Source organism: Hipposideros armiger, unplaced genomic scaffold, assembly GCF_001890085.2.
Source record: "Hipposideros armiger isolate ML-2016 unplaced genomic scaffold, ASM189008v1 scaffold_286, whole genome shotgun sequence".
Taxonomy (NCBI): Eukaryota; Metazoa; Chordata; class Mammalia; order Chiroptera; family Hipposideridae; genus Hipposideros; species Hipposideros armiger.
The window spans coordinates 2,302,325-2,329,308 of NW_017731636.1; the positions used below are offsets into that span (position 1 = coordinate 2,302,325).

At 41.7% G+C, this 26,984-nt stretch overlaps 1 protein-coding gene across 1 annotated transcript in view; it reads right to left on the bottom strand.

Moving 5' to 3' along the window:
• The window catches only part of RPN1 (ribophorin I), a 37,517-nt gene extending 17,481 nt beyond the window's left edge, over positions 1-20,036 (bottom strand). Inside the window, exons 1-3 of the mRNA XM_019658665.1 lie at positions 19,701-20,036; positions 15,881-15,945; positions 12,265-12,571 (exon numbers count right to left, since the gene is read on the bottom strand). Of these exons, the coding sequence (XP_019514210.1) occupies positions 12,265-12,571; positions 15,881-15,945; positions 19,701-19,961 (633 nt within the window). The 5' untranslated portion in view covers positions 19,962-20,036. The remainder of the gene's footprint in view (positions 1-12,264; positions 12,572-15,880; positions 15,946-19,700) is intronic.
• Between the last annotated feature and the right edge of the window lie 6,948 nt (positions 20,037-26,984).

Sequence of the window (26,984 nt, forward strand, 5' to 3'; positions counted from 1 at the left end):
GGGCCCTCTGGCATCCCAAGCGAGTTCTTAACCATCGCGCCACTCGGCCGGCCCTGTTAGCTATATTTTTAATAAAAATCTTCAAAAAAAAATCTGTCTGGTCTAGTGTGTCATTTAAATCCGCTGTTTCTATGTTGATTTTGTCTGTCAGATCTGTCCATTGACATCAATAGTGTGTTCAAGACACCTACTATGATTGTTATTGTTGATCGTTGCTGCCTTTATGTCACTCAATATTTGCTTTATACTATATTTAGGTGCTCCTATGCTGGGTACATCTTTACTAGGGAGATGTCTTCTTGTTGGATTGATCACTTGATTGTCATTTAATGTCCTTCTTTGTCTCTTATTATAGTCTTTGTGTTAACGTATTTAAAGTTGCTACCCCAACTTTTTTCTCATTTCCATTTGTGTGAAATATTTTTCCATAATTTTACTGTCTCTGTGTGTCTTTCAATCTGAGGTGGATCTCCTGTACACACCATATGCACGGGTTTTGTTTTTTTTTGTTTTTTTGTTTTTGTTTTTTTGAAGATTTTTATTGGGGAATTGGGGAGGGGAACAGTGATGGGGAATTGGGAAGGGGAACATTGTGTTTTTCCAGAACCCATCAATTTCAAGTCAAGTTGTTGTCCTTCAATCTTAGTTGTGGAGGGTGCAAGCTCAGCTCTAAGTGCAGTCGCTGCTTTCAATCTAGTTGCAGGGGAACATAGTCCATCATCCCATGCGGGAGTCGAACTGGCAACTTTGCTACACACTGAGCCATCTGGCTACCCGTCGGCCGCTTTCTCCTGCTCAGCTCAAGGTGCTGTGTTCAATCTTAGTTGCTGGGGGATGCAGCCAACCATCCCATATGATGTTGAATCGGAAACCTTGTTGCACAGAGATACCCGGCTGTGTGTCGGCAGCTTGCGCCTGCTCAGTTCAAGATGCTGTGTTCAATCCTAGTTGCGGAGGGACGCAGGCCACCACCCCATATGGGTGTCGAACTGGCAACCCTGCTGCTAAGTTAAGCACGCACTCTTAACCAAATGAGCCACTTGGCTGGCCCTGGGTCTTGTTTTCTTATCCATTCAGCCATCTATGTCTTTTGATTGAAGCATTGGATCCATTTACATTTAAAGTATTGATAGATATATAATTATTGCCATATTATTCATATTTTTTATTTTCATTTGTTTTCTTTCTCCTGACTAAAGTCCTCTTAACATTTCTTATAATACTGACTTGGTGATAATGAATTCCTTTAACTTTTTCTTCTCTGGGAAGCTCTTTATCTGTCCTTCAATTCTGAATGATAGCCTTGCGGGTATTTTGGGTTGTAGGCCCCTGTTTTCCATTACTTTGAGTAATTCCTGCCACTCCCTTCTGACCTGCAAAGTTTGTGTCGAGAAACCCACTAATAGTCTTAGGGGAGATCCCTTGTAACTAGTTGTCTTTCTCTTGTTGCTTTTAGGATTCTCTCCTTGTTTTTAACCTTAGCATTTTTATTATGATGTTTTTTGGTGTGAGCCTGTTTGGGTTCATCCTGTTTGGGACTCTCTGCACTTCCTGGGCTTGTATGTGTATTTCCTTCACCAGGTTAGGGAAGTTTTCACTCGTTATTTCTTCAAATAGGTTCTTGATCCTTAGCTCCCTCTTTTTCTGGTACTCCTATGATGGGAATGTTGTTATGCTTGATGTTCAACAGGTTCCTTAAAACTATCTTCATTGTTTTTATTATGTTTTCTTTTTGTTGTTTTGATTGGGTGTTTTCTGCTACCTTGTCTTCTAAATCACTGATTCGATTCTCTGCTTCATCTAATCTGCTGCTGATTCCTTCTAGTGTATTCTTCATTTCAGTTATTGTCTTCTTTATTTCTGACTGCTTCTTTTTTATGGTTTCTATGTCCTTCTTTATGCTTACTATCTCTGTTGAAATTCTCGCCAAGTTCCTTAAGCATTCTTATAACCAGTGTTTTAAACTCTGTCTCTGGTAGGTTGGTTTCTTCCATTTCATTTAGTTCTATTTCTGGAGGTTTCTCCTGTTCTTTTATTTGGGATATATTTCCTTGTTTCCTCATTCTGGCTGCCTCTCTGTTTGCTTTTATGCATAAGGTAGATCTCCTATGTCTCTCAGTCTTTGTCAGGTGGCCTTATGTAGTATGTGTCCTGTGTGGTCCAATGGAGCAGTCTCCCTGATCCCATGTGTGTGTTCCAGGAGTGTCCCTCGAGTGTGTTTTGTGTATTCTTCTGTTGTAGTTGAGCCTTGATTGCTCTTGGTGCATCAGTGGATGGGACTGAGTCCCAGGCCGACTGACTGTGAGGACTGGCTACACCCAGTCTACGAGATGCTGTGTGGAGGCTGACCCCTCAGAGGAGAATTTGTCCCTGTGGGCTCTTGTGCCTGTTGAGACCCACCCCTTTTAGGAGTGCTGCTTGTACGACTAACCAGGTAATGCTATGGTGTGGTCTAAAGCTGACCTCTGGGTGTGCTGTTTCTGGTGTCTCTTGGGAGAAGATCCTATGCAGCCCAATTTCAGCCTTGACTGTGACAGGCATGCAGTTACCTAATAGGAACCACAAAGCTATATATGGTTAGCTGCTGCCTATGCTGGACCTGAAGGAATGTCAGGGTGGCCTCACTGTGAATCGAGGCCGGCTGCCACCAAGTAGTGGGCCTAAGGCAGCTTAGCAAAAGGCCCATGGTCCCCTAGGCCTATTGCCACCTGCTGGCTGCCCATAAGGCCCAATTCGTTGAAAGAGCCTCTACAGGTGCGCAAACTGGGCTGGCTTAGTGGGTGTTGAGAGTGCCCTCAATGATGCAGCACTAGCTGGGCGGGACAGAGGCCCAGGGAGTCCACAAGACGTGGCCAGTGGTTTTTACAAATTAAATGCAGATTCGGTTCTTTAGCCAGTGCCCAGTCTGTGACCACTTCACACAGCATCCTGAGAACATCACAGCCAGCCACCGCATGCCTCAGGCTAGCTAATCCCTGAGAACAGCTCAAGAGTGGTTACAGTGCAGGTTTTGGGTCACTGCCCACCAAAATCTGCCCAAGCTGTTGTGGGTCCTCTGCTGCTGCAAAAGGCCTCCACGGCTTCTGAGATGAGGCCAGCCACCCAGTTGCACAGAATGCCCCTGGTTATGCAGCTCTAAGTGGGCGGGGAAGGTATCCAGGGAGATCAGGGCGTGGTCAGTGGTTTCTTCAAAGTCAATTCAGGGCCGGCCGAGTGGCGCGATGGTTAAGAACTGGCTTGGGATGCCAGAGGGCCCCGGTTCGGATCCCACATATGAGGGCCAGTGACACTGCCCTCCACAGCTAAGATGCTGAACAACAGCTCAACCTGGAGCTGGGCTGCCGTGAGTCGCCGGCGACGGCGTGGGCTGCAGTCCCTGTGGCAGTGGATTGCCATGGGCTACCGTGTGTGGCCAGCAGCCAGCGTGAGCGGCCAGCAGCCGCAGTGAGCGGCCGTCCAGAAGCCGGCGACTGATCTGCCTCGCCAGAGAAGAGCGCAATGATGGTGCCAACTTGGGCCAGTGAAGCAACGTCCTCCACAACTAGATTGAAGAACAAGACGACAGCAACTTGTCTGTTCCCCTTTCCCCAATTCCCCAGCACTGTTCCCATCCCCCCAATTCACCAATAAAAATCTTTAAAAAAAAAAAAAAGTCAATTCAATAGTGCTGGGTCCATTACAACCCCACAAAAAAGTCCTGAGAACACCAAAGCCAGCCTCCACCCATCTCAGGCCCTCAGGTTCCCGAGAGCTGCCCAGGAGACACTGAGGCACAGGTCTTGGGTTACTGCCCAACAGCAAATGTTTCCCAGGCTGCCCTGGGTGATGTAGCACCAGTTGTGTGGGGGAGGGGGGTACCCAGGTTGTCACCAAGGCAGGGCACACACGTGGATTCCACCGGACCAATGTGGTCCCAGGCTTGGTCCTTTGGGGAGGGTTTAACGGTCCCAACTTGGTCCTTTAGGGAGGGTTTAACACTGAGAAGATGGTCCCCTCTCGTAGGCCACACATGTGTCAGGCTCCACACAAGACAACAATGGCACCTGTCCCGCTAGCTCCCACTCCAAATTCATACAACTCAGTCCTTCTCTGCATGTCCCTGGGCCTTCCGAGCTGCCACTCCTCCACTAGATATCAGGCAAATGGAAGCTTTTTTTACTGCTTTGTCTTATCTGACTGCTGCACTAAGACTTCCAATACTATGTTGAATAGAAGTGGTGAAAATAGACATCGTTCTCTTATTCCTGATCTTAAGGAAACCGCTTTTGGTTTTTCACCACTCAGCATGATTTTAGCTATGGGTTTGTCATATATGGCCTTTATTATGTTGAGGTAGGTTCCCTCTATTCTCACTTTCCTGAGTTTTTATCATAAATGGGTGCCAGCCAAGCGGCGCGTTGCTTAAGAGTTGGCTTGGGATGCCAGCTCTTGAGCAGCAGGGAAGATCCCACATTAAGGCCAGTGACGCTGTGCCCTCTACAACTATGATGGTGAACAACATCTTGACCTGGAGCTGGACTGCCATGAGTCGCCAGTGACGGCGTAGGATGCAGTGGGCTGCCATAAGCTACCATGAGTGGCTGGCAGTCGGCAGCCAGCATGAGCTGCCAAGACCCACCGTGAGCAGCCGTCCAGTGGCCGGCGACCAATCTGCCTCACCTGAGAAGAGCTCAATGATAATACCAACATGGGCCAGTGAAGTGATGTCCTCCACTACTAGACTGAAGAACAAAAAGACAGCACCTTGTCTGTTCCCCTTCCCCGATTCCCCAACACTGTTTCCCTCCCCCAATTCCCCAATAAAGAATCTTAAAAAAAAAAAAATCTAAAAAAAGTAAATGGATGTTAAACTTTGTCAAATGCTTTTTCTGCATCTATTCATACAATCATGACTTCTATCCTTTATTTTGTTTATGTGGTGTATCTCATTAATTGATTTGCAGATACTGAACCAACCTTGCATCTCAGGAATAATCCCACTTGATCGTGGTGTATCTTTGTTTTTTGTTGGTTTTTATTTTAAAGATTTTTATTGGAGGAGTTGGGGGATGGGAACAGCGCAGGGGAATTGGGGGAAGGGGAACAGACAAGCTGCTGTCCTTTTGTTCTTCAGTCTAGTTGTGGAGGACGTTGCTTCACTGGCCCAAGTTGGCACCATCATTGCACTCTTCCTGGGCAAGGCAGATCAGTCACCGGCTTCTGGACAGCCGCTCACTGCAGCTGCTGGCCGCTCATGCTGGCTGCTGGCTACACACGGTAGCCCATGGCAACACACTGCAGCAGGGGCTGCAGCCTACGTCGGTGACTCACGGCAGCCCAGCTCCAGGTTGAGCTGCTGTTCAGCATCTTAGCTGTAGAGGGGCAGTGTCACTGGCCCTCATATGTGGGATCCGAACCGGGGCCCTCTGATGTCAAGCCAGATCTTAACCAATGCGCCACTCGGCCGGCCCCGGTATATCTTTTTAATGTATTGCTGAATTTGCTCTGTAATATTTGGTGGAAGATTTTTATTTCTATATTCATCAGGGATATTGGCCTGTAATTTTCTTTTTTCATAGTGTCTTTGTTTGGTTTTGAAATCAGGATAATACTGGTTTCATAAAATGAGCTTGGGAGCCTTCCCTCCTGAGTTTTTTTGAATACAGTAAAACCTTGGATTGCAAGTAACTTGGTTTGCAAGTGTTCCACAAGACGAGCAAACATTTCTAATACATTTTAACATGGTAAACAAGTGATGTCTTGCAATACAAGTAGTTTGTTTCCAGAACGAATTATGCTTGCAAACCAAGGTATTACTATAGTTTGAGGACAGGTGTTAATTCTTTGAATGTTTGGTAAAATTCACCCGTGAAGCCATCGAGTCCAACTTTCGTTTGTTGAAGGTTTTTTGATTACTGATTCAAATTCGTTAGTAGTTATCGGTCTGTTCAGATTTTGTTTCTTCTTAATTCAGTTGAAATATTTTGTTCCTAGGAATTTATTCATTTTTCCAGGTTGTCCGAGTTGTTGCCATATAACTGTTAATGGTATTTTCTTATAATCCTTTGTATTCTGTGGTGTCAGTTGTCACTTCTCCCCTTTCATTTCTAATTTTATTTATCTGAGTCCTTTCTTTTTCTTATGCGTTTGATTAAAGGTTTATGAATTTCGCTTATCTTTTTAAAGAACCAGCTCTTGGTTTCACTGATCTATTGCCTTATTTTATTAGCTTTTATTTTATTTACATTCGCTCTGATCTTTATTATTTCCCTCCTTCTACTCTCCTTGAGCTTTGTTTGCTCTTTTTCTAGTTCCTTCTTTTAGGTAAGATTGTTTGATTATTTTTCGTTTCTTGAGGTAGGCCTGTATGGCTATGAATTTCCCTCTTAGAATTAATTTTGCTGTGTCCCACAAATTTGGGATTATTGTGTTTTCATTATAATTTGTCTCAAGGCTTCTTTTGAGTTCTTCCTTGATCTCGTTAACCCATTCATTGTTTAGTAGGAGTATGCTATTTAACCTCTACGTGTTTGTGTTTTCCAGTTTTCTTCCTGTAATTGATTTCTTGTTTCATACCACTATGATTGGAGAAAATGCTTGGTATGATTTTGATCTTCTTAAATTTACTGAGACTTGTTCTGTAGTCTATTCCAAAAAATGTTCCATGTGCACTTAAAGAGAATTCTGCTTCTTTGGGATGAAATGTTCTAAAAGTATTAGTTAAATCCATCTGGTGCAATGTATCATTTAAGGCTGCTGTTTCCTTGTTTTCTCCCTGGATGATTTATCAATTGATGTCAATGGGTGTTGAAGTCCCCTACTATGACTGTACTGCTGTCAATCTCTCCCTTTATGTCATCAATATTTGCTTTACACATTTAGGCATTCTTATATTGGGTGGATAAATGTTTACAAGGGTTATATCTGCTTGTTAGATTGATCCCTTTATCTTTATGTTCCTATTATAGCCTTTGCTTTTTTTTTTTTTTTTAGCTGAGCCATCCTGCTACCTGTTGGCAGCTCAGCGGCTGCTCAGCTCGGGCTGGACTCGAACCACTGTTGCTCAAAGCTCAAACTCTTAAGCGAACTCTTAACCAACTGAGCCACTCGGCCAGCCCACTAGCCTTTGCTTTTAAAAGTCTATGTTGTCTGATATAAGTATTGCTAACCCAGCTTTTTTTTCATGTCCATTTGCATGAAATATCTTTTTCCATGCCTTTACTTTCAGTTTGTGTGTCTTTTGATCTCAAGTGGGTCTCATGTAGGCAGTATATATATTATTCTTGTTTTCTTACCCATTCAGCCACCCTATATCTTTTCACTGGAGCATTTAATTCATTTGCATTTAAAGTAATTGTTGATCGATATGTGGTCATTGCCGTTTTATTATTCATTTTGATCTTTATTTTTCATCTTAAAGAAGTCCCGCTAACATTTCTTATAACATTGATTTAGTAATGATAAGCTCCTTTAACTTTTTCTTGTCTGGGAAGCTCTTTATCTGTCCTTTGATTCTAAATGACAGCCTTGCTGGGTAATCTTGGTTGTAGGTCCTTGCTTTTCATCGCTTTGACTATTTCATGATGATTCCTTCTGACCTACAAAGTTTCTGTTGAGAAATCAGCTGAGTCTTATAGGAGCTCCCTTGTAGGTAACTAACTGCTTTTCTTTTGTTGCTTTTAGATTGTCTTTAACCTTCGGCATTTTTACTATGACGTGTCTTGGTGTGGGCCTCATTTGCTTCATCTTGAGCCTCTCCACACTTGTTGGACTTGTGTGTCTACGAGTATTTCTTTTGCCAGGTTAAGGAAGTTTTCAGTCATTATTTGATGAAATAGGTTTTCAATCCCTTGCTCTCTCCTGGTACCCCTATGATACAAATGTTTGTACATTAGATGTTGTCCCAGAAGTCCTGTAAACCATCCTCATTTTTAAAAATTCTTTTGTCTTTCTGTTCTTCTGATTGGGTGTTTTCTGATACTTTATCTTCCAAATCGCTGATGCTATCTTCTGCTTCATCTAATCTGCTGTTCATTCCATCTAATGTAGTCTTCAATTCAGTTATCGTACTCTTCATTTCAAAATGAAGAGTTATGGTTTCTACTTGTTTGTGTAAGTTCCCACTGATTTCATCTATTCTCCCCATATGTTCATTGAGTATTCCTATATCCAATGTTTTGAAATGTAGATTGCTTGCCTCCATCTCGTTTAGTTCATTTTCTGGAGTTTTATCTCGTTTTTTCATTTGGGACATGTTTTTTTGAATCATTTTATTGGCCTCACTGTGTTTATTTCTATGGATTAGGTAGATGTGCTATGCCTCCCAGTCTTGGCAGGGTGGACTTATATTGATGTCCAGTGGTACAGTCTGCCTTGTCACCTGAGCCAGGGTGCTCCAAGGGTGTCTCTTATGTGGGTTTTATGTGCCCCTCAGTTGTAGTTGAGCCTTGACTGCTGTTGGCACATCAGTGAGTGGGAATGACCCTCAGACTAACTGGCTATGAGGACGGGTTGTTACTACAGCTGATAATCTTGTGCAGGGGCTGATCCTACGGAGTGGGTTTCATTACTGTGGGGCTCTGGTTCCTGCTGAGTCCACCATTTTGTGTGTTGTTTATGGAACTAATTGGTGATTTTGTGTGGACTGAAGCCGGCCACTGGGAGTGTTCGTTTTGTGGCCTATTGGGAGGGGCTCTGGTGCAGGCCCAGATCAGCCACTGCTTGTGCTGGGCTTGGTGGTACCTGGGAGAGGCTATGCTGCAAACCCAGGCCGGCTGCCACTACAGCCAAGCTGCAGCTCACTTGGCAAGAGATACAGGGTACACCAAGGCCAGCTGCTGTTTGTTTGGGGGTTGCGAATCTTTCAGATATTTTAGGGAAGTCCACAGTGCAAGTCAAAGCCAGCCGCTTGTGACTAACAGCTGCTGAAAGAGGTTCTGGCCTGTGAGCAAGTTGTGTGGGGCAGGTTCTCAGGGAATCACCAGGGTGGGGTCAGTTTGATGGACACTCAGATTTGGTGTCTATCTGCATCTGCAGGCTGGATGGAGGAAGAGTTCAACAAATGAACAATGGCGCCTGTCAGCACTTCTGTCCTGGCCAGAGCTGTCCCTCCAGTCCTTTTCCTAAGCCAGACAATTCAGTTCCTCCCTATATGTCCCTGGCACTTATCGAGCTTCTGCCCCAGCACTGGAGCTCACAGCCAATGAGTTCATCAGCGAGGAAGTCCATGTGGGGCCTTTTAAGAGGAATGCCTGAAATTCCTGAACCCCTCTATCTTATATGGACAGAATTCCCCCTCATGTTCACAGCCAGATGTTGTGGGGACGACTCTTTCTGGTATTGGTGGAGAGCCTGGTGTGGGGGAGGGACGTTTCACTCCTCAGGAGGGACCGCCACAGTTGATCTATCCTTCCTGATTCTTACCACATGTGGGTGTGCGGCCAGCCCATTTCTTGTCTCTGTCCCTACCAGTCTGGACATGGCTTCTTTATATCCCTAGTTGCAGGAGTTCTGTTCAGCTAGTCTTCAGGTGGTTCTCAAGGGTGGTTGTTGTATAATTTAGTTGCAATTCTGATGTGGTTGTAGAAGGAGATAAGCACAGCATTTACCTACTCCGCCATTTTGACCTGAAGTTCCAGTCAATTCTCTCCTTGCAGTTTTTATTTTCCAAATTTCTACAATGAGTTTTTTAAACTGCTTTTAATTTTTAGTTTTAAAATAAATAAAATCTTAAATTGTAAATAAATAAAAACTCTGAAAAGAAAATATATATAATAGCTAATTTTAAAAATTTAACAGAGTCTCAACCTCTAACCCTTGAGCTAGCAAATAAACTCAAAATTGAGGGTGATACATAGCATTACTGGATTTTTCTAACCTGCAGAAGGCTTATCTGAAAAAATTCACAGGAGAGAGACTTTCAAAGCTAATATCTATAGAGCTAACATGTATGTATGTATGTGTCAGACATTCTTTTATGAGCTCTAAATAAGCACCTTATCTCATTTAATCCTCAAAACAACACAATAAAGTACTACCTATCCCCATTTTACAAAAAACAAAAAACAAAACCTGAGGCCTAGCAGTTTTCACTGACATGTCCAAAGTCATAAATCTAAGTGGCAATACTAGGTCTTCAACTGTGCAGAAGTTCTGGCTCTGTACTCCTACGTAGTAAGTCCAAAAGAATTTAAGAGGGTACACCTTTAGCAATTCCCCCACTTCTTTGCCAATTTTACCACTAAGGTTAGTATTAATAAATCTTTCTGGTCATTAAGTAATTCAAGTGCCCTTCTATGAATACACACCTAGAACCCTACAGAAACGGAATCTAAAAGGTCAAAAGAACCAGAAAAACAACTTTCTTCTCCAAAAGTCCATGAAAAGGACATAATAAGGTATATTTTATTAATTCTTACAGCTCTATTTTATTCACTCACTCTGTGACTAGATTATTTTTTAGGGTTCATCTTCATTGATAATCATATCTGATAGCATTTAATACCAATACTGGCAAGGGTATGAGGAAACTGGCAGTTTCATACTGCTGGTGCCATTAACAAATTGGCTAAATCTTTTTAAAAAACATTTGGCAATACACAGTAAAAGATTTAAAAATATTAATATGCTTTGATTTGAAAACTTACCTCAGAAAATCTACTCTGAGAATAAAGTTATGTGAAGAGATGAACATTATACTGTTAAATAGAAAAAAACTAACTGTCCAACTACAGGAAACTTGGCAAATAAACAACAGGATATCAAATCATAGGATCTTAAATGGCCATTAAAAATGGTTGACAACAGTAATGTAAAACATTTAGAGAATATTCTAAGTGACCAAAGTATTGCTTTATGTAATATGATCTCTACACTAAAAAGCCTCTATCCTTAGAAAGAAATAACTCAGCTACTAAAATGTCAAAAGTGGATGTGAATTGATGTCAGATTTTCCTCTGTATTTGCCAAATAGTCTGTCATGAGCATTTCATTAACTTAAAATGAAGGAAAGTCCAAAATCCAAAAGTTTCAAATTTTAAAAGTCTAGGTAGGAGATAACCAAACCTCTATCCCAATATGAACATATTTTAAGTAAGAAAAAGAAATAAATATGCAGTTAGAGGAAACATAACTGAGAGATTAGCCCATCATTCCCACTGGCACATGGTCCGAGGGCTCTGCACTACATTGCATCTACTCCAGAAGACAGAAAGGACGTCTGTCACTACCCCTAACCTCACAGTACCACAGAACATACAGGGTGCTACTTTTTGAGAAATGGGGTAATATGAATACATTTACTACAAATCTGCAACTACTTCTAAAAAGGAACATTAGAAAAATAACCAAAACTAATATAAACGCCCTCTAAGGAGAACAGATAGAAGGGACATGTGGAAATAAGAATTCTCTGACTATTCCTTGTTACATAATTTTAACTGTGCAATATTCATTTCTTTATATTCAAAATATTAAATCAATAAAAAAGATTCTTAAGTTGAAAGCAACCCAAAATGAACAAACAGCACTGTGTCAAACTGACAGTTGAGAGCAAGAAAACAGAGGAACAATTATTGCAAGTGACATTAGAACAAATTAATTTGACTATACATCCTTAGCATATGTTCTCAACACAAAGAGATGCAAAGAAATTATAAATGTCTTAAATATCCATATATTTTAGAGATGATAGGGTGAACTGACATGATTCCTAAGATTTGCTTTAAATTATTATAGCAAAAAATGAAGAAAAAAGGGATAGCTGAAGGAAGTGTGATAATATCTTGCCAACCCCTGAATCTAAGAGATGGGTATATGGGAGCTTGTTATACTATTCTCTATACTTTTGCATATGTTTGAAATTTTTCATAAAACCTTTTTTAAGCCTTAATTGCTCCCTCTTCCTTTAAGGCCCAACCTCCAGGCTCAGCAATGCAGCCAGCTTTACCACCCACAGCAGCTACTCCACCCACACTAGTCAGCACACAACACGTTCCCCCATCTCTAAGCCTTTGGTCCTCTTATTGCCTCTGCCCAGAATACCTGTTTTCTTCTCCTCCAACTGTCCAAATGCTACCTCCTTTAAAAAGTCTTCCTAAACTCCCAGCCTCTATCGGTACTCCCAAAATGAGAAAGGTGACCCCATGGAGTCATTCCATAGCAGGTTAAAAAACTGACGCATGATCTTGGTTTTCCACACACCCCACACCACCCAAGCCTATCAACTAGTAGTCATTCTAGAAGACATTCTCTGAAGTAGACAAGGATGGGCTAGATTGAGCTTACCTGACTATAGGCAGGGATGTCTCTGAAAGGTCCATAATCCAGGAGGTCCTCAGACCGCGTGGGGTTCCCCAACTTGGTATAGCTCTCTACATTTCGGGAGGCAAGCTTCACACGCATCATTTGTGTCTTTGTTGGATAGGGAGAGTAGAAATAGTGGTTGCCCTCAAACACCACAAACTGTTTCTCTGATTGGGTTATTTGCGTTGGATATGGCTGAAGCACATGGGTATAGACTGTTTCCACAATGACTGAAATCTTGTTCCCAGGATCAAGAGCAACTGGGAGCTTAACCATGAAGAATCTCCCACTGCAGGAAGAACAAGGCAAGAGAATTAAGAGATTAAGGAAATTAAAAACAGACCTAACAACTCAAAAGTCACAGCAAAATTTTGTACCCAAGATGAAAGCAGTTAAAGAGATAACCTTTAACAAATAAATGTAAGCCTTTTAAGACAAATATTTGGATGTTCATCTCAAGGTTGTTTATAATAATAAAAGAGTGTAAAACAACCTACATGTCCAACAACAAGATAATAGTTAAAAACACTCCATTAGAGAGCCACACAATGGAATATTGGCAGCCACTAAAAAAGATGGTTGGATCTACATATATATTAAACATTTCCATGGACAATGTAAATAACATATCAATTTATAAATAATACAGTATGATTCCATTTAAAAAAATATATACAAATGTATGTGAAAAAAATATTTCAATGAACGCGACATGCAATATTTAATAGTAACTATCTTAGGGTAGGAAGGTAAGCTTCATTTTGTTGTTTTTTTCTAATACGTTTTATAATGAGCTTGTTATTACTCTCATAACCAGAAAGAAATAAAGCTTCTAGCATTTTAAAGAAAAAGAGATGGCCTGGGAACTACTAAAATTCAGAGTATTAACTAAAAAAAATGAATCTGAGTTTCTACACAAGGAGACCCATTCTTTACATACCCAGAAACCATAAATGGAAAACTAAAAGCATTTTAACATGCTTCTATGGTATTTAGAGTTCTTAAATGTCTTCATCAGTCACACCATTATACTTATAACACTATCCTGAAGTACCTACTCAAAATATAAGCCCTATACCTTCCCCTGAAACACTCTTAACCAATTCTTGGCTTCAAGTTCTCATCCCATTCTGTCCTGAGCTCTAAACTCAAAATTTCAAATGTTCACTAGAAACTCTACTGACCATCCCACTGGCAATTCAACATATCCAATATCATTCATGATACCAATTTCCTATCTCTATTACCGTGTTTCCCCGAAAATAAGACCGGGTCTTATATATAAATTTTTGCTCCAACAATCTACATTTATTTGCTTATTCATGTACAAAAATCTACATTTATTCAAACAGTCATGTCTGGCTGACAATCTTAACTGGGGCTTATGTTTGGGGTAGCTTATATTACAAGCATCCTGAAAAATCATGCTAGGGCTTATTTTCCAGTTAGATCTTATTTTCAGGGAAACATGGTAATACTGCTACCGTCTAATCACTCTAAATTAGAAATCCCAGGCGTTTTCTGATGCCTCACACTACACTATCCCCAATATCAGGTTTATCCTACCTTAGAATGTCTTTCGAATCCATCCCTTCCTGGCTTTCCATTGCCTCCTCAATTCAAACCATTATCTTTTGTCTAGGTCAGGGGTCAGCAAACCGTAGCTCGCAAGCCACATGCCGCTCTTTGGGTACATTCGTCTCTAGTTTGCCGACCCCTGGAAGAGCCAATCCTGTTCCTCACAACAATTTAAAAATGATTCGTGAGCCATAAATATAGTTTTACATAATCACCATTAGGTGAATAATATCCTTTAAAATTTTTATAAATAAAACTATGATCGTTTCGTTTTCATTTTTAATTTTACTTCAGAACCACATGTACGTACCCAAAGAGCCTCATGTGGCTAGCAAGCTGCAGTTTGCTGACCCCAGGCGGCTCTTCCGTCTCGAAAGTTTGCCAACCCCTGGCCTAGATTGTTGAATCTCTTCCTAATTAATTTCCTAATTTCTATCCTCCTCCAGCCCACCAACACAATCTGTTGGTGTCACTCCCACCTTAATTTTCATTTAAAATTTTCATGTTAGGGCCGGCCAAGTGGCGCATTGGTTAAGAACTGGCTTGGGATGCCAGAGGGCCCCGGTTCGGATCCCACATACGAGGGCCAGTGACACTGCCCTCTAGAGCTAAGATGCTGAACAACGGCTCAACCTGGAGCTGGGCTGCTGTGAGTCACCGGCGACGGCGTGGGCTGCAGCCCCTGTGGCAGTGGGTTGCCATGGGCTACCGTGTGTAGCCAGCAGCCAGCGTGAGCGGCCAGCAGCCGCAGTGAGCGGCTGTCCAGAAGCCGGCGACTGATCTGCCTCACCCGGGAAGAGCGCAATGATGGTGCCAACTTGGGCCAGTGAAGCAACATCCTCCACAACTAGACTGAAGAACAAAGGACAGCAACTTGTCTGTCCCCCGTCCCCCAATTCCCCAGCACTGTTCCCATCCCCCCAATTCACCAATAAAAAAATAAATCTTTAAAAAAAAAAAAGAAAATAGTTATTGTTAGATCAGCTTCTCATTATTTTTAAAAAATTCAAAATGAATGAGAAAAAAGTTTTTGAAACTCTGCCAAGCAGGGAGGCCCAATTTAACGTTTTCTGAATCGCATAGGAACTGCCAGTTGTAAGGCACACTGATTTGCTGGTCAATAACCAATTTTTTAATTTCTTCCTATGATAAACAACAGCATAAGCTGAAGCAAGGTTTTTTTAACCTTAGCACTACTGACATTTCAGGGTGGACAGTTCTTTGTTAGGAGGGGGTACCTGTCCTGGGCATTGTAGGATGTTTACTTCAGTAAAAATCACCAAGCTAAAAACATCTCTTCTCCCCACATCATTCATTCAACAAATATTTTAGTGCCTAATACATACCATTCAAAATACTAATAACTGAAGCTGGGAGATGAGACATATAGATATTCTTTATATAATTTGTCCTGTCTTTCATGTGTATTTGAAAAATATCCTTAATAAAGTTATCAATATAAATAATAAGTGCCAGGTCCCAGGCTGTGCTGAGGTTAAAGCAGAGAACAAGGTAAATCTAAACCCGGCCTTCATAGAGTTCAGACTACCTCCTGCAAAGAAGCTTCACTTTTCATGCTCTGAAGTCTTATAAAATGAGGTACAGAGGTGGGAGTAGGGAGAGATATCTGCCCCTTGAAAAACAGGATAGTAGTCAGCCATTGATGGGAGGATATCTGCTGAGGCAAATAGCTTGGAGTTCTCACTGGTTCCCCATCTATTGGTTGGGGATTCGTAGTCCCCACCTAGATTAGAGACCTGGTATGGAAAGTAATTACTTTCTTGTTGTAAAACAAACTGCCACTGGGGAATCCAATTTCAGTATTAATTATCAGAAAAGACATCATAAATGGGTCCAGAATATATTATATCCTGCTGCTTGCTACCACACACTATATTAATTGCAACAGCCTCTAATATACCAGGCATTTCCTAAGCAACTCTCCTACCTTATGATCCAATCCTAATAGGATATAACAAGAAGAGGCAGATACAGATATTCTGACTGTTCGTTAGCTTACCTTTTACCCTTAATTTTGGTTTCTTGTACTTCCAGATTGTTCTCTTCTTCATCTTCTCCCTTCACCTATAAAAGGACAAAGGAGATTATTCTTTTTTGTCTTTGGCATTTAAATTTTGAGTCAACAATTAACCAACAGCCTCAGAATGTCCATATTAAAATGTTCAAATGACAAGAACTTTTTAAAGATTGAATTGTGGTTTCAGTAACAATTGTCTTTTCATCTGAAACACAAGAACATTGTCAAGGACTTACTTTTGCATGGAATAAGCTGTATAATAAGCTTTATAAATACAAAATATTTTCCTGAATGAGCAAATACACACTTACAAATAAAAATTACACCTCCAAATACACTTTACACTTCCAAATATAAAGGCCAAAAAGGCTTCCTTCTGGGCATTTTCTTCTTCATTTACATCCAAATACACAGAAAATAAATACTGCTATTTATTGTTATAGAAGTCTCATGCATGACCAAAATTGTTTTTACTTGCACAAAAGAAGTTTGCAGTGGCAAAAGTCCTTGGAGAGAATGAGCCAATGTCCACTGTTTGAAACACTCCCTTGTTCTTATCCTTCACTGCAGCAGTATATGTAACCAGGAAAAGGATGTTAACTCCAACAGGCTGCAGGGTCTGAGAAACAGTAGGCACCTCAAATCATGAGACTACAGAACAAACTATAAGGAGAAAACTTACACATACCACCTATCTCTTTGCCAACCCAACCTCCACCGAAAGAAAAAAAATTACGTCTACCTTTTAACACTAAAGCACTAATTACCAACAGGTTATACAAAGCTATCATGAGGAAGCTATTTTTAATATTTCAAAAAGCCTACAAGTCATCATATAATTATCCTCAATAAAGTTGTGCAGGCTAATAAAAATAACAAGTTTCATTACTTTGACTAGAATCTTATCACAATGGGAACATTCTAGTACTCATGCGTATCACTCTTAAGAAATAGTATTATTTAATAAAAGATTAGAGAGAAAATATTTCAAATATAGTATCCATATAAGAGGAAAAATAATAAGATGGGCCCTTGATAGTAAGATGAGGAACCACTGGCTCCTTGTCAATAATTACCACCATCCCTTTTACCAGTTCCTAATATTCTATATGTAGGGTTGAAGATAATCCAATGAAAATTTTTCTTTTTTTGAGAATGAGAACTAAGCAGAGGCTGTTGAATTGGGCTTTAAAAGCTCTCCAGGCATCTCTGAATTGTTTCAGTTGGGGTTGGAATTCAAATTCAGAAGCTTGCAAACTGAGTCTGCAAAATACCAGAATAGGTTCCTTTTTTCCCCCCCAATAGTATGGCTACGAAAAAATTTGTAGCAACCTCACCAAAGCCTCCAAATCAAATGTTGGAAATATACCTCTTTGTTAAGTGTATTATCCAGTTACATTCCCCATTAGAATAGGGATATAAAGGAGCACATATATCCATTGAACTGGTCTTTCTCTTGGACAAAATTAACAAACAATTTTGAATATACCTGGTGATGAGAATACAGGTATTATACCCCAACACAACCCTATCTCACAGTCACCTAGGCCAGAACAGGCGATGTGGGACAGTAAAGAACACTCACAGTTTGAAACAAACCTAACTTAATCCCTGACTCACTCACCACTCTAAACCTCACATAGGGTTGGTTAAACAAACAACTTAGCCTCCCAAACTACAGACTCCTCACCTGCAGTAAAATCTAAACCTCAAGGGTTGTTATAAGGGTTAAATGAGAATGTACTTAAAATACCTGCCACAACAGTGACACAAAATAAATTCTCAATAAAGAATCAGTACAGTAACCCAGCTTATAAGCATTCTCCAGCATGATGGCAAAATCAGTTACCTTCTGCTATAGTCTTATTATACTGTGGCAACCTCATTAAATCAGAACTTAAAATGGGATTTAAAATTCAAAACATTCAAATGTGGCAACACAAATTTAAATGAAGTTCTAATCCATCTGTCCACAAACCTTTGAGTAGAACTGAGCATTTCATCATGGACAAAACATGAATGGGGTGCCGGCCAAGTGGCACGTTGGTTAAGAGCTGGCTTAGGACGCCAGAGGACCCCGGTTCGGATCCCACATATGAGGGCCAGTGACACTGCCATCTACAGCTCAGATGCTGAACAACAGCTCAACCTGGAGCTGGGCTGCCCTGAGTCACCACTGACGGCAGGTGGGTTGCCATGGGCTACCGTATGTAGCCAGCAGCCAGCGTGAGCGGCCAGCAGCCTCAGTGAGCGGCCGTCCAGAAGCCGGCAACTGATCTGACTCGCCCAGGAAGAGTGCAATGATGGTACCAACTTGGGCCAGTGAAGCAACGTCCTCCACAACTAGACTGAAGAATAAAAGGATAGCAACTTGTCTGTTCCCCTTCCCCCAATAAAAAATAAAAATAAAATAAAATAAAAAAAAACATGAATGAGAACAAGAGTCATTTCAGAAGTATAATCTCTATAATAAACTCAGCTTTATAGCTTCAGATTTCGTCAGTAAGCAAGGTGTGCTTAGAAGAAATATGACACTATAATGACTATTCTCTTAATAATTGGGTGATCACTTAATGGAGGTTATCTAATGAAAATTGTAATAAAAAGTTCTGTATTTGTATATGCCCTCTATTCCCAAAGCCAACATTTTCTTTCGCTGAGTCTCCACTGAAATACCTATAAGGACACAAGCAAACTTAAGAGCTGAAGTGTAAGAATGAGAACCGGTAGAAGGAAGGGAGAGAACTGGACTTTACTTTTCCGTACAGTTTAAAGGGGCTTATATCACTTGTATGATTTTTAAAACTAAGGATAAAATTTTTAAAAGCATTCATTAGCAACCTTAAGAAGTGTATTAAAGGGCCGGCCGAGTGGTGCACTGGTTAAGAGCTGGCTTGGGACACCAGAGGGCCCCGGTTCGGATCCCACATATGAGGGCCAGTGACACTGCCCTCTAGAGCTAAGATGCTGAATAACAGCTCAAGCTGGAGATGGGCTGCCTAGTGTCCTGCGACTGCTGTAGGCTGCAGCCCCTGCTGCAGTGGGTTGCCATGGGCTACCATGTGTAGCCAGCAGCCAGCGTGAGCAGCCAGCAGCCACTGTGAGCTGCCATCCAGAAGCCAGAGACTGATATGCCTCGCCCAGGAAGAGCGCAATGATGGTGCCAACTTAAGCCAGTGAAGCAACGTCCTCCACAACTAGACTAAAGAACAAAAAGGATAGCAACTTGTCTGTTCCCCTTCCCCCAATAAAAAAATCTTAAAAAAAAAAGTATTATATTAACGATTACAAACGATTACAAAATTAAACAAAGAACCTGTTACATGTCTGATTGTATTGGATGACATCTAGTAAGAAGCACCTACAAAAGGCCACATACTGAATTAGAGAAATAAAATCATTATAACTCACTTATTTGTCCTCCAATCTAAGAATCAGACATAAGAAAACCCGCGCAATCAGGCGCCCGTGAGTCGCCTGTTGCCCTGGAGACGGGGTCCTTCTTCCCCCCGCGTGCCGCCATCTTGCTAAATCGTGAGAAATGAAGGTACACATGTGCTGCATACTAGACCCTTAGCTAAGGCTGTTATTATTTTCGTATTACTAGGGCCAGTACGTTCGCTCCGCCCAATGTCACCAGCGCGGGGCCGCAACGGCGGACCTAGAGATGCTCCCTCGGCAGACAAATGCAGACCACGCCAAAGCAGGCTTATGCTGACGTGTCCACAGCAGAGGAGCTGCCAGCCCGCCGCCTGGGCTCAGAGGACAGGCGCTCGGAGCGGTGGAGGCCCGCCTCACTCACCTGCACGCCGAGGTGCGCCAGCCGGGCCTCGAGCTCCGGCTCCAAGGCCAGAAGGAAGGAGGCAGCGCGGGACGTGGAACTGCCACCCGGATGCGCCAAGACCACCTCGGCCGTCACCTTGGCGAGGTGGCTACTCAGATCCACCGTGCGCTTCACGTCCTCGTTAACCAGTGGCGGTGCCTCGGGAGAGGCGCTGCCCGGCATCGGGGCCCAGGTCCCGAACAGCAGGAGCACAAGCACGCGGACAGCAAGGACCTCCATGACCAGGACTGAAGAGAGCCACAGGCCGCGCCGAGCACCGCCGCCCCGCCTCCGGCCACCGCGCAGTCGCCGATTGGGCCCAGGCTGGCGCCACAAGATGGCGGCACCCGGGGCGGAAGGACCCCGTTTCCAGGGCAACGGACGGCTCTCCGGCGCTTGATTGCTCGGGTCTTTCTTTAATTCTTACAGGAGCTAGCCCCTGTCAACCTGCTCTCCCCTAGCTTTCTTTTTCTGGAATAACGCTGGTCTTCCTGCTCCTTGAGACAGTAAAATTTAGTTCAAACGGATAAAGTAAAAACCTAAGAAAAAGTTTAAGCAGAAACAGGATATCTGCAGTCTCAAAATAATTTCCCCTAAAATATTGAGTAGTTACAAAGGGGAAAATAGTAAGTTTACATTGGAGAATCCTGGCAGGCACCCCTTAACCAAGTGATCACGGTAAACATCACCCATTATAAGACACCTATATCGAAGGTGCCCTTCACGTCTGTAGTATTGCCCCACAATTGCTGAAGATGCATAACCTCAATGCAACCGTCAGAAACATCAGGCAAACCAAAAGCACCTTGACTTTATTCCAGTGAGCCCCATTTCAGACTTCTGTCCTCAAGAACTGTAAACATAATACATTTGTTTTAAGCCACTGTTTGTGGTAATTTGTAAGTAATAAAGTAATACAAAAAGTAAGACCTTTGAGGGCAGGGAGTTTGTCGAGATTGTTCATCCCATGATCCCAGCGTGTAGTATATAAGTGGTCAATAAACACTGAATGAATAAATGAGCTTTTCAATATAAACATTATTACCCCATTTTATAGATGAATAAACTCATGTATCCAAGCCAGTAATTGTTGGAGACCTAGACTGACTTAAAATGTAGCTCTTTCCACTACCCCAGGCTGTTGAATAAAATTCCAGGTTTTCACAGATGAAAAGAAGATCCCAATCTAATCCTTATTTCCCAAATATGAAATACACGTCTAGAGAGGGAAACTTACCCAAAGTCACACAGCTATTTAAGAGCAGAACTGGGACTAGAAACCTGATATCCTGACTCCCCAACAACAATGCCAGAGTGGAAAATGTTAAATCCTTTAATACAGTCATTTTTCAAAATACAATACAGGGAAGTTGTTTGGCAGCAGTCAGTTGCAAATCTAGGGACATCCACCAGGTCCCAAATGAATGAAAAAATTTATTTTTTTCACCAAATGACAATTACACAGCAAAGATATCCCTGAATTATCCTGGAGTTTCAGAACTTCAGTTTCCCCTGAATAACTTTTGCCTTGTTCACAGTGTCCTGACCTCTCTCTCTCTCTCTCTCTCTCTCTCCCTCTCCCACACACACCTCCCTCTCGCCCTCCCTCTTTCTCCTCCCCCAGGGAAAACCATGTCATAATCTGCCCTGAGGAATTGATGCCTCCTGCCAGTAACAACTTAAGTGAGCTTAGGGCAGATCCTCTAGCCCCAGTCGTCAGAGACTGTAGCCTCAGCTGAGAACTCATTCATGTGGCTATTGGCAAGAGGTATCAGAGGGAGAGACAGAAACCGAGACTGAAGCCTGAGTGTCTTTTGTAATGTAATCTCAGAAATGACATACCATCAATTCTGCCATTCTATTGGTGACAGACCAACCCCAGTACAATGCAGAAGAGGATTCTGCAAGGCTGTGAGTACCAGGAGGCTGTGATTGTTGAGGACCATTTTGGAGACCAGCAACCACAAAGGGTATACAATGGCAAGTCAGTCTTTATCTTCTGTTCTCCAGCCACCTAGTTATACTCCCAGGAGGCAGTTATACTCTGTTACCTGTTTCTTCTGTCTCCTTGCAGAAAGTCAAGAAGGGGGAGCACAAACTGCATCTGTCCCTAAGAAGTGTTAATGATGAGTAAATGTTATATTATTTTTTACTTTAGAAACTACTGCCAAAAAATTCTCTCAACATTGAAGCTATTTACATTCTCTTCATTAATTCATTATCCACCCTCAATCACCATTTATTGAGCTTTGGGTTACATCACAGGCCACTCCTACCCATCTGAAAGACAAGCAAGAAAATATCTATTTTTAGCAGAGAATGTGGTTTGGTGAGGAAGAATGAGAAAAAAGATGTTTGGTAGAAAATAAGCAGTCTGTGCCATGGAACTCCGTAATTCTTTTAAGGAACTTTCATTAGTTCCATTTGGGGGAATAGTCCAAGTGCACCAACCACCACTAGTAGAAGAAGGGTAATGAGGCCTAATCTAGGCCACACTCCCATAAACCTGAATCTTTAATGCAGCAACTACACCTGAAAATTGCTGTACTAATTCATTTCTACTAGAGATCCTAAAGAGTTAACCTGGATCCTTCTTTAGTTCCCAACTTATCAATGTCTGCTTCTTCAGCTCCTCCATTGACTCTATAAGCTACCTCATAACCTTCCAGTATATTCCTTCTTTTTTTTTCCTATTAAGTCAGCCAGAACAAGTTTCTGACAGATTGGAGGATGGAGGGAAGATGGACTTGTTGGGAAAAAAAATCACAATATTGTGCCAGGAACAAATTAGCAGCTGTTCAGACTGAGTTCCAGTATCACAGGAGGGAGATTGTCCCAGTGGGTGCCAGCCTGAATAAATAATAGCAAGTACCAAGTGCTCCCTGACCTGGCACTAAGCAATGCCCTCCATTCCACTCCCAGGACTTAGAGCAACCTGGGGAAAAGAGAGAAAAAGAACAAATTTACCAAGATTAACTTTCTATCACCCAGAGGAAAAGGGAACTGGAAACAGAAATAAAGATATGTTATACAAGTAAATACACAGAGGGTGCCAAAAAAATGTATACACATTTTGTTGTTGTTATTTTTTATTGTTTTTTTTTCCTTTATTTCTTTTACTTTTTGTATACACATTTTAAGAAGAAAAAAACTGTATTAGAACTGTAATACTTTATACCAATAACGAAAGATGAATACAAGTCACGTTTGACTTCTGCAATTACAAGAGGTGCTCAAAGTGGTTACCATCAGCATAATTTTAATACCATTTTTTCCTGTCTTACAATGTATATACGTTTTTTGGGCACCCTCTGTATTTACACTTCTTGCATACTTGTATTTGTGACCTGTACATCAAGAAATTGTGATGTTTTTGCCCATACTATTCCTTTTAACTAAAAGCCCCAAACCTCTTTTTTTCCCCTCTGCTTATTTCTGGTCAATAAATTTAAAATCATCTGAGAACAATTCATGAATCATACACACACACAGACAATTAATCCCCCTTACCTCTGTGTCCCCTTGTAGGTTGTACACCTGCCTTTATAGGAAAGGGGAACACCAAGGTTCAATTCATCTTTCTCCATGATGACTCCCAGAGTATGTGGGATGTCGCAGGTGCTCAGTAAAAAAGGTATGGAAAAGTGTTTCCAATCAGTCAAGTAAGTTTGAGAAATACCACTCTGCACATTAGCAGATCAGTGAAACCTCCTTATTATTCTCCAATTTTGGAAAGACAGAACTGACCAGATATAGGAGACAAAGTCAAACACTGAGCTCATCAACTGCCCATAGAAGAATGTTCAGAACAATTCTTTTCTTTAGAGCCCAAATTCCTACTATTGTCTATATTAGTCAAAGCTCCTTTGGTGGCATGAGATAGAAAACCAGCTCAAACTAGGCATGGTAGTATGCAGTATAAACTACTGTTACAAAATCCCCAAACAACAATAGATTCAACAAGAAGAATGTTTATTTCTCATGTAAAAAATCCTGAGGAACCCATGAACCTACATTCTTTGAATATAATTGCTCTCTCATCCTTAAAACATGGCTACCATCTCATGATCCAGCATAGCTGGTCCTGCTTCCTCCATAACGTCTACAATCCAGCTAATGGGAATAAAGGAGGGGAAGAGGAGGGCATGTTCCTGTCCAAATACCTGCTTCTGTAAGTGAAGTCTTGTTGGAACACAATCACACCCATTCACCTTATATGGTTTATGATTGCTTTCACATTACAAAAGCTGAGTTGTGTAGTTGGAACAGAGACCATGTGACTGAAAAAGCCTAAACTATTTACTATTGGGGCCTTTAAAAAAATTATGTCCAATCCAATTCTATTAGGTTGTCGGAAAAGTCATGACGTATTTTTTCTATGTTTTTCGTTGCAGAAATGCATCATAACTTTTCCAACAACCCTGTATTATTATGTAAGATGTTCACACAAGGGAAAGCTGGGTGAAGGATAAGAGGGGCAAACTAGAAGCTGGGCAGGCTGACAGTCTGAGAGCAGACAGGAACTCTTTCTACTATTTTTTCAACTTTTCTATAAATCCAAAACTCAAAAATAAAAGTTGTGGTTTTTTTAAAAAACTTTATTGGGGAACTATGTTTTTCCAGGACCCATCAGCTCCAGGTCAAGCCATTGTTTTTCAATCTAGTTGTGGAGGACGCAGCTGAGCCCGAAGTCAAGTCGTTGTTTTCAATCTAGTTGTGGAGGGAGCAGCCCCGTGGCCCATGTGGGAATAAAACCGGCAACGGTGGTGTTATGAGCCTGCAATCTAACCACCTGAGCCAACCGACCACCCAATAAAAGATTTTTTAAATGATGCTTTAAGTGAAAAGCAAGACACAGAATAGGAGAAGATCAGTGGAACATATCCCACAGACAGGACTCATAACCAAAATATACATAAAAATACAAATTAATAAAAAAAGGACAGACAATATAGTAGAAAAATAAGCAGAAGAATTTGACCAAGCACTTCCAAAGGATAAATTACTCAAATGGTCAATAAGGATGAAAAGTCCTACAATGTCATTCATAATTAGGGAAATGCATATTAAAACCATGATAAGATACCACAATATACTCCCCAATTGGCAATATTTTTAGTCTCACAATACCAACTGTTGGTGGTTATGTAGATCAAGAAGAACTCTCATTCCCTGCTATAAGCTGGTATAACTATTTGGAAAACAGTTTGGCATGGTCTACCGAAGATATGCATGTCCTACAGCCTAGCAGTTCCACTCCTAGACATATACCCTAGAGCAGGGGTTGACAAACTGCAGCTCACGAGCCACATGCGACTCTTTGGGTACGTTCTGTCTCAAAAGTTTGCCGACCCCCGGAAGAGCCAATCCTGTCCCTCACAACAATTTAAAAATTATTAGAGATCAATAAATATATTTTTACATAATCACCATTATGTGAATAATGTCCTTTAAAAATTTTATAAATGAACTGATCTTTTTTTTCATTTTCAATTTTACTTCAGAGCCACATGTACGTACTCAAAGAGCTGCATGTGGCTCGCAAGCCGCAGTTTGCTGACCCTTGGCGGCTCTTCAGTCTCAAAAGTTTGCCAACCCCTACCCTAGAGAAATGTGAGCACATGTGTCCTGGGCTACAAAGACAAAAATGTTCATAGATCTTTGTAATGATAAAAACTGAAAACATCCTATGTGGTCATCTATCAAGAGATGAAAGGTAAAAACTTCTATAAATATTATATGGATATGACAACATCAGCAGAAACGGCAAAGTAAGGCTCTCCAAAACTCTCCATAAACGCAATGAGAACACTGGGAAAAATGGTCAAAATCATTGTTTTTAGAACTCAGAAAATTAGCTAAAAGATTGTAACAACACAGGGAGGGTGCTGCATCCAGCGCAGTTAGTCGAATGGGCCGGAGGGGGGATGACGGAGGATTAAGACGGACAAAGAAGTACTTGAAAGCAGGGGCTAGATGGACAGCTGTCTCCTCTGATGAGAGGACAGTGACCCAGTCTAGCAGCCGTGGTTTATTGCTTATGTGGTGGGAAGAGAAAGGGGAGAAGCGGCCTTGGGCAGAGAATGTTCCATGCGTCAGCTGCAGGATGATAGCAACCAATGTATCAGAACTCAGGATGCTCTGTACCCAGTGTATCGAAACCATCTCTGGGTACCGGAAAACCACCTCCATTTGCTGCAGTGCTGAGCCAGCTTTGCTGAAGCCCAGTAGGAGAGTGCGACCTTGCACCAACCTCTCCCTCACAGCTCCTGGAGGGACCCTCGGTCCCCAGCAGAAGGGTTTATTTAAAAAAAAAAAACAGCTGAATCTCAGGAAGAACAGTGAGTTTGTGGTATTTTAAGTTGACTTACACTGATCCCACTCTTTCCAGTGTGTGGTAGCATTGAAAACCAATCATGGTAGAAAACAGCCTAGCAGCCTCTGAGGGCAAAGACCAGAGCAGAGCTCCTCCAAAACCCAATTCTCAGATAACTGTCATTATCTGACTGGCTGACAGTTCCCTGGAAAATCCCACTTACAATGTTTGTCTTTTTTTAAATTTTTATTGGGTAACAGTGTGTTTTTCCAGGACCCATCAGCTCCAAGACAAGTAATTGTTTCAATCTAGTTGTGCAGGGCGCATCTCAGTGGTCCATGTGGGGATCGAACCTTGGTGTTATGAGCTCTGCGCTCTAGCCAACTGAGCTAACTGGCCGCCCAAATGTTTCTTTATTTGACCTGATTCAGGGCTCACATGATATGCTGTTCCCCGGGGACATTTGTTGAAAATCATCAGTGGTGATTTTTAAGCATCACAAACACATGAGACAATAGTAACAGTAGGGGCAAACAAGCTGACTGAAAAAACTCAGAAGGAAAAACTGGGGAATGAGATGTCCCCATATTCTTGGGGTCTTCTAGAAGGCCACACACATGTGTAGGGCTGTGCACATGCCCAGGAAATACCTGAGAAGGCTCTAAGCTCTCACTGCTGGCTGTTCTTGAGGCTCTGTGGAAACAAGAAGTGAAGGATAAGGTGGAATTGCAAACTACCTGCATGAGCATTGAAGGTGTATACCAACAAGCACACAGAACCCCAGCAAAGGTTGGGAGATTTTCATGGCTCCAGACATTTAAGGAAATCTCTGTTCAATCATTAGCTGACCACCAAAATAAATGATCAGAGAATCCAGTGGCCATACATGACAAAGAATACAGACTTTACAGAATTTGTTCATGGAAGTCACTAAACAAACAAATAAC